The sequence below is a fragment of the Denticeps clupeoides genome, unplaced genomic scaffold (genome assembly GCF_900700375.1).
Source record: "Denticeps clupeoides unplaced genomic scaffold, fDenClu1.1, whole genome shotgun sequence".
Lineage (NCBI taxonomy): Eukaryota > Metazoa > Chordata > Actinopteri > Clupeiformes > Denticipitidae > Denticeps > Denticeps clupeoides.
This window is the reverse complement of record NW_021630092.1, coordinates 197,686-204,919: the sequence shown is the minus strand read 5'-3', so window position 1 is coordinate 204,919 and position 7,234 is coordinate 197,686. Positions and strand designations below refer to the sequence as shown.

The 7,234-nt window shown below is 46.1% G+C and overlaps 2 protein-coding genes across 5 annotated transcripts in view; one reads left to right on the top strand and one right to left on the bottom strand.

Moving 5' to 3' along the window:
- The window catches only part of LOC114783354 (ubiquitin-associated protein 2-like), a 15,203-nt gene extending 14,013 nt beyond the window's left edge, over nt 1–1,190 (bottom strand). For 2 of the 4 annotated variants that reach the window (XM_028968801.1, XM_028968805.1), the window contains exons 1-6: nt 1,006–1,189; nt 868–924; nt 667–777; nt 261–372; nt 138–197; nt 2–65 (exon numbers count right to left, since the gene is read on the bottom strand). In XM_028968801.1, coding sequence (XP_028824634.1) covers nt 2–65; nt 138–197; nt 261–372; nt 667–777; nt 868–924; nt 1,006–1,086 — 485 coding nt within the window. In that variant the 5' untranslated portion in view covers nt 1,087–1,189. Of the gene's footprint in view, nt 1; nt 66–137; nt 198–260; nt 373–666; nt 778–867; nt 925–1,005 lie in introns of all 4 variants that reach the window. The other 2 variants (XM_028968804.1, XM_028968803.1) reach the window with 2 other exon arrangements.
- A 2,172-nt stretch (nt 1,191–3,362) lies between these two features.
- Nucleotides 3,363–7,234, top strand: part of LOC114783320 (centromere-associated protein E-like) — a 30,428-nt gene continuing 26,556 nt past the window's right edge. Inside the window, exons 1-3 of the mRNA XM_028968744.1 lie at nt 3,363–3,534; nt 4,641–4,675; nt 7,048–7,104. Of these exons, the coding sequence (XP_028824577.1) occupies nt 3,511–3,534; nt 4,641–4,675; nt 7,048–7,104 (116 nt within the window). The 5' untranslated portion in view covers nt 3,363–3,510. The remainder of the gene's footprint in view (nt 3,535–4,640; nt 4,676–7,047; nt 7,105–7,234) is intronic.

Genomic DNA, 7,234 nt, shown 5'->3' with positions numbered 1-7,234 from the left:
CCCCATCTTCTGAGATGAGAATGAAACCAGACCACCTCCTCCGTCCCTTCCCCGACCTCCAGCTCCTGTAGAAACACACACACGCAGGTGTGGAGATGTACGCTGGAATGGTCGAGTGAGAAGTGTGGTGCAGTTACCTCTGCTCCTGCCTCGTCGGCCACGCTCTGCTCCTCTCTCTACGCGACCTCCATTTTCACCTAAGGTGGGAGGAGTCTCGTAAATGAGTTTTTCAAATTCCATAAACACACACGGACACACACCTTCTCGAGATCGGCTGGTCGCTCGGCCTCTCCATGCTGCAGTGAAGTGTCCTCTCCTCTCTCCTCGTTTCACCTCACTCACTCGTTTCCGACCAACCATCTCCCACAAGTTCTGAATCGTACGTGGATGACACAGTATCACACACACACACACACACACACACACACACACACACACACACACACACATTACTACTGTCACTGTCACCTCTGCATTTAACCCTGCATCACCCGTAGCGAGCAGTGGGCACTTCTTCACCACAGCAGCTACAACTAGAACTTCCTCGTTTTTATCAGTGAACAGTATCATCTGAAAGCATTTAGCACTGATTTTATTCAACAAATTGTAAAAGTGCTGAAATATATTTAGAAACTGGGTGAAAGAATTTGAAAAAGAATCACTTACCTGGTCTGTGGCCTCCTCCAGGAGGAAGTTGATGGCTCTGACAACATCATCACTGTGATCGTGGAGAGCAACGAGGCACTCATCCTGACTGCGGCCCGTCACCTCCACCAGCTGCATGGACACAGGTTCCAGACATGAGTCTGACTGTGCAACACAGATGAACAGAGGCCTTCACACATCTTCATCCACCATCACACCCACCTGCTTCACTTTCTCTTCAGAGTCTGCCTGCGCCAGCCTGACCTGCACTGCTGTGGCCTACAGAAGAAGCATCAGATGCCTACTGAAACACACAAACTCTACACAAGGACACCGACGTGTGTGTGTGCTGTCCTTTACCTGTGGCTGTTTCTGAAGATGAGTTGTGTGTGTGGTCAGTCGGCTTGTCCGGGACTGGTCACTCTCTGAGGAGGCCATCATCACTGCTATTTACAAAAGAGAAAAGTCTGGAAAGGAGAGGGGAGAGACAGAAATAACACGTTAAACACGCTGCTGCAAGCCTCTCCAGATCCCACCCCTCACTATAAATAGACGTCCAAAGAGGGACATGTTGGTCATGTCCCCGTCCCCCACGCTCAGTAACCTGACACCAAGCCGGGCCACTTCAGCGACGTCCCACTCCAGCAGTATACTGCTGCTGGACACCGTTAGGACACTTCACAATGTCCTTCCACCACTTGCAGGGTGCAGGGTAGTGTAAAAATCTGTAGGAAATTCACAGTGAAACGAGTTGGGCCTGCAATGAGCAGGACCTTCTCTCCTCTGCACTGACCAGCTCTATAAATGCACATGTAAGATGATTCCAGCAGCTGGTGCTCTAGCAACATTCAGCACTGTGGACACATGGACACACCATCTACTTCTGACCACTATACCAGTAACTAGCACTATAACCCAAGCCGAGCTCTCCAACCAAACCATACTTGACACTCAACACAACCTCATCCAGTAGGACGTGCAGATGTCAACAGACCGAACGAGGGACGAGTCCTTCATCTGTGTGGGACCATGTGGAACAGGCTACAAGTGTGATGGAGACAACATATAACTTTAATAGGATTTTGACCTGCTAAACTTTGTCCTGGTATTCAGAACCCCAGTTAGACCATAAATAATTAAAGATATTTTAATATTGATGGTCTTCATCCTGATGGACCCCATCCTCCAAACTGGACTAAACTGAACTTTTCTTTGTTGTCTTGAAATCAGTTTCAAGTTTTTATCTTATTTGTGTAAAAATATATGTGTTGAGGGAGGTCAAAATATTAATATGGTGAAAATGATGTCACCAGTTACTATGGAAATCAGAAGAAGATGTAGAAACGTCTAGTTTTGTAACATAGAATGAGCTTTGTGCATCCTATAAACGTGCATCCTTTAAACTGCATCTTCTAAACTGCATCTCTAGACGTGCATCCTCTAAACTGCATCTTCTAAACTGCATCCTCTAAACTGCATCTCTAGACGTGCATCCTCTAAACTGCATCTTCTAAACTGCATCTTTTAAACTGCATCTTCTAAACTGCATCCTCTAAACTGCATCTTCTAAACTGCATCTTCTAAACTGCATCTCTAGACGTGCATCCTCTAAACTGCATCTTCTAAACTGCATCTTTTAAACTGCATCTTCTAAACTGCATCCTCTAAACTGCATCTTCTAAACTGCATCCTCTAAACTGCATCTTCTAAACTGCATCTTTTAAACTGCATCTTCTAAACTGCATCCTCTAAACTGCATCTTCTAAACTGCATCTTTTAAACTGCATCTTCTAAACTGCATCCTCTAAACTGCATCTTCTAAACTGCATCTTCTAAACTGCATCTCTAGACGTGCATCCTCTAAACTGCATCTTCTAAACTGCATCCTCTAAACTGCATCTCTAGACGTGCATCCTCTAAACTGCATCTTCTAAACTGCATCTTTTAAACTGCATCTTCTAAACTGCATCCTCTAAACTGCATCTTCTAAACTGCATCCTCTAAACTGCATCTCTAGACGTGCATCCTCTAAACTGCATCTTCTAAACTGCATCTTTTAAACTGCATCTTCTAAACTGCACCCTCTAAACTGCACCCTCTAAACTGCATCACTAGACGTGCATCCTCTAAACTGCATCTCTAGACGTGCATCCTCTAAACTGCACCCTCTAAACTGCATCACTAGACGTGCATCCTCTAAACTGCATCTCTAGACGTGCATCCTCTAAACTGCACCTCTAAACTGAATCCTCTATACTGCACCCTCTAAACTGCATCTCTAAACTGCACCCTCTAAACTGCATCTCTAAACTGCACCCTCTAAACTGCATCTCTAAACTGCACCCTCTAAACTGCATCTCTAAACTGCACCCTCTAAACTGCATCCTCTAAACTGCATCTCTAAACTGCACCCTCTAAACTGCACCCTCTAAACTGCATCTCTAAACTGCACCCTCTAAACTGCACCCTCTAAACTGCACCCTCTAAACTGCACCCTCTAAACTGCATCCTCTAAACTGCATCTCTAGACGTGCATCCTCTAAACTGCACCTCTAAACTGAATCCTCTATACTGCACCCTCTAAACTGCATCTCTAAACTGCACCCTCTAAACTGCATCCGTGACCGGCAGCGCAGGATCTGGCAACCCCGCACTCCGGAGCGGAAGCGGAGATGACCCCCGGTGCACGCTGGGAGATGCAGTTTCTTCCCACCGCGAGTGAAAACATGTTTTCTGGCGCAGAGGAGCCGCCGACACGCGTCCTGCACCGTGTCGGGAGTAAAGAGGAGCTGCTCCGGGCGAAGCGGGTCTCTGTTCTCCTGGGTGGACGCGAGGTCCTGGTTCTTCATTACCGGGGCCGCTTCCATGCGCTGGACGCGCGTTGCTACCGTACGTCCGTAACGTCCGTAAACGTAGATGTAAAATATAATTTTATGTTCAAAATGTTCAAAATAAACTTAAGCTACACTCATACTACATGCAGAACAATGCAAATAGCAGGAAATATATAGATATATTTATCCAGAGCGACAGGCATTTTTATACATTCCTAGAGAGGTTTTCAGACAAGGAAAATACTTTCTGTTTTAGATTTAATATGAAAGAATATCCATTTACTTGCTTATTTAAAAATATAGATTTTAGTATAGATTTGTCAAGAACTCGAGTACATGCAGTGTCAGAACAGCAGCTGTGCTTTCCCTCTGGGCTGAAGCTGGTCTAAGTGAAGTGAAACACCGCAGCACAGCACACATTTACATTTACAGTATTTACCAGACGCCCTTATCCAGAGGGACTTACAGTCAGTAGTGACAGGGACAGTCCCCCCCTGGAGACACTCAGGGTTAAGTGTCCTGCTCAGGGACACAATGGTAGAAAGTGAGATTCGAACCTGGGTCTTCTGGTTCATAGACGAGTGTGTTACCACTAGGCTAATACCACCCCCACTACAGTGCACAGCACACAGTGACACAACCAAATGTGTCCTCTGTATTTAACCCTTGAGCAGTGGGCAGCAACGTGAATAACGTTATTTGGCGCAATATTGTAACATACAAGATGTTAAAATTGTACTTAATTAACTTATTCACTCGCTCGTCATTGCAGCCGTATTGAATGAGTTATATCCATCACTCTACGAACATCATTATATAACATCAAACCCATATTATAACCTGTTATAACCACTGTCAGTGTAGGGAAACACTAAAATAGTCGTGCAGAAATGTTAGTTTTGGTTAAATTTATTCTCAAGATTCCGCATATTGTCATTTACATTTACAGTATTTACCAGACGCCCTTATCCAGAGGGACTTACAGTCAGTAGTGACAGGGACAGTCCCCCCCTGGAGACACTCAGGGTTAAGTGTCCTGCTCAGGGACACGATGGTAGTAGGTGGGATTTGAACCTGGTTCATAGGCGAGTGTGTTACCCACTAGGCCACCGTTACCCACCGTATTTGCACTGACGCTTGTCAAATTCCCCTTTCTTACAGATTCTGGAGGGCCGTTACAGGAGGGAGACATTGAGGTCAGCTGACCCACTCACCTGTCCTTCAAAGGTCCCTGTTATGAAAATGTGACTTTGTGAGATGATTTAAGTTCCCCGAGCCTGTAAAGAGTGTTTTGTTCATTTTACTTCACTGTTCAGAGAGCGGCAGATCTGATCTGGAATTTGTACCCTTATGATGTCATATGATCTCAGTGGCACCTCAGTGATACCTTGGCGGATCGAGATTTGAACTGGCAACCTTCTGATTACAAGGCCACTTCCTTAACCGACAGCCCACCACTGCCCCATAAAGGTTACCTCCCGTTTCTCATGCTTTTTCCACCCCGCCCCTAAAATATTATCTTCTCCAACCGTCATGGCTTCCAAACGTGTGAATGATCACAAATCTATTTTTGAGTTCCGTCACGTGAGACTCTGAGGAACCAGCGGGTTCATTTTATTTTTTCTGGAGAAACACAGACTTCCTGTCTGCACCAAACATTGTGGTTGATGGATGGTGCTGATGATTTCCACGAATGTCCCTCAACTTCTACAGGCCTCTCTCCTCCTGGTCCCGCCTCTCTCCTCCTCATTAGCATTTAAAGCTACACCGAAACGGCGCGTCCTGGGAAATCTCACTGTGGGACTGGATCACAGTTGCTGGAATTCTGCACCACGAGACGCCAGATACAGAATTAGGGGACCAACTAGACCGACATAGAAGCAAAAAAGATTAATAATAAGGGACCTTTAATAAACACACAAGGAAGGAAGTGGACCCGTAATCGAGAGGTTGCCGGTTCGAATCCTGAGCCGCCATGGTGCCCACTGAGGTCCCCTTGATGAAGGTCCCGTCCCCACACACTGCTCCCCGGGCACCTGTCATGATGCCCACTGCTCACCAAGCGTGATGGTTAAATGCAGAGGACACGTTTCACCATGTGCTGTGTTTGCTGTGCATCATAATGACAATCACTTCACTTTAAGAACATCATGCTGGGATGTTTGACGTGGCCGCGGCGCGTGTAAAATGATTTGTCTGCGCCGCGTTTCAGGAGATTGCCGGGCGGTTGTGCATCGTGTGCCCCTGGCACAAGTATAAAATCACCCTGGCCGAGGGGGAGGGCCTGTACCAGGCAGCTGATCCCAAACCAGGGCCCTGGTGCTCCAAGGGGGTGAAGCAGAGGGTGCACAGCATCACCGAGAGCGGCGGGGACATTCTTGTGGCATTAAATGACTGTGTGGACTCTCTGGATTCAGACTATTACCAGAGTGAGAGGTATAGAGCCACACTGCCCAGCAGGAGCAAGTGATGTGTGTTGTAGAAAATTCTGGATTTTTTCATTAAAACGTCTGTCTCTGCAGTGTCTGAAATAAAAAAAAATGAAACCATATGAAACCATGTATTTTATACTTTATTGGTAGAAATGACAAATATGATGCAATAATTTTATCGTTTTACATAAGATGGCTTTTGATCTAGGTCTTCTCATACATTTACATTTAATGTTTAATTTATGGTAGGCACAACTGAAGACAGTAGGTGAATTCAGAAATGCCAATGCTGTGTTCCTCTCGTTTAAAGCAGGGGTCACAATGAATCATCTCTCCACCCCTCTCTCCATGTCTTACACAACAGCACACTCAGTCAGAAAAGCACAGAAGATCTGATCTGGTTAGACAAGCACGAATCAAAGCATTCATTACAATTTCAGTTTTGCATGTATGATTACGTGGGTTGAGACTCCAGGAGAGAGAGCCTGTGGAGACCCTCAAGGTGACAAGTGAGGCGACAACAAGAGACGTTTCACCCAGGTCACCCAGATACTGGTAGATTCCTTCTCTACGATATCAGACCTGATCTACCAACACAGGCCACCCAGATACTGGTGGTAGTGGCCTAGCGGGTAACACACTCGCCTATGAACCAGAAGACCCAGGTTCAAACCCCACTTACTACCATCGTGTCCCTGAGCAGGACGCTTAACCCTGAGTGTCTCTGTCCCTGTATCTACTGATTGTAAGGACTGTCCCTGTATCTACTGATTGTAAGTCGCTCTGGATAAGGGCGCCTGGTAAATGCTGTAAATGGTAGATTCATGTAGATTCCTTCTCTACGATATCAGACCTGAGTTACGAGGTACGAGGAAGACCCCTGGTGCTGGAATGACCTGGCGTGGCTGAAGTGGGTGACGCCGCCCAATAGGAACTCGCCGTCTTGGTGTTTGAATCGCCGTCCAATCAAAACCGCTCTTTCTGCGCGTTAAACCGACGCCGTTTTGCTGTGACTCGCGTAGTGATTTTGGCGCTATTTTTGAAATTATTTTTTTTCTCTTTCACGTTGCTTCTTGTGGCTTTTTTTTAAACGACATTTTACGGATGTTTTCTCGCTGATTCCTCGTGTTTTTCAGGATGACGGAGGAGTCGGCGGTGCGGGTTTGTGTTCGCGTTCGGCCGCTGATTGAAAGGTGAAGTGTTTTTATGGCATAAAGTGACGGGAGAATTTTGCTCTTCAATCTGCCCCGACCATGCAGCGTTTTCTGAGTGAAATCTAGAGATCATGCGGCATTTGGAGTATTTTTACTGCACGTTCATTAT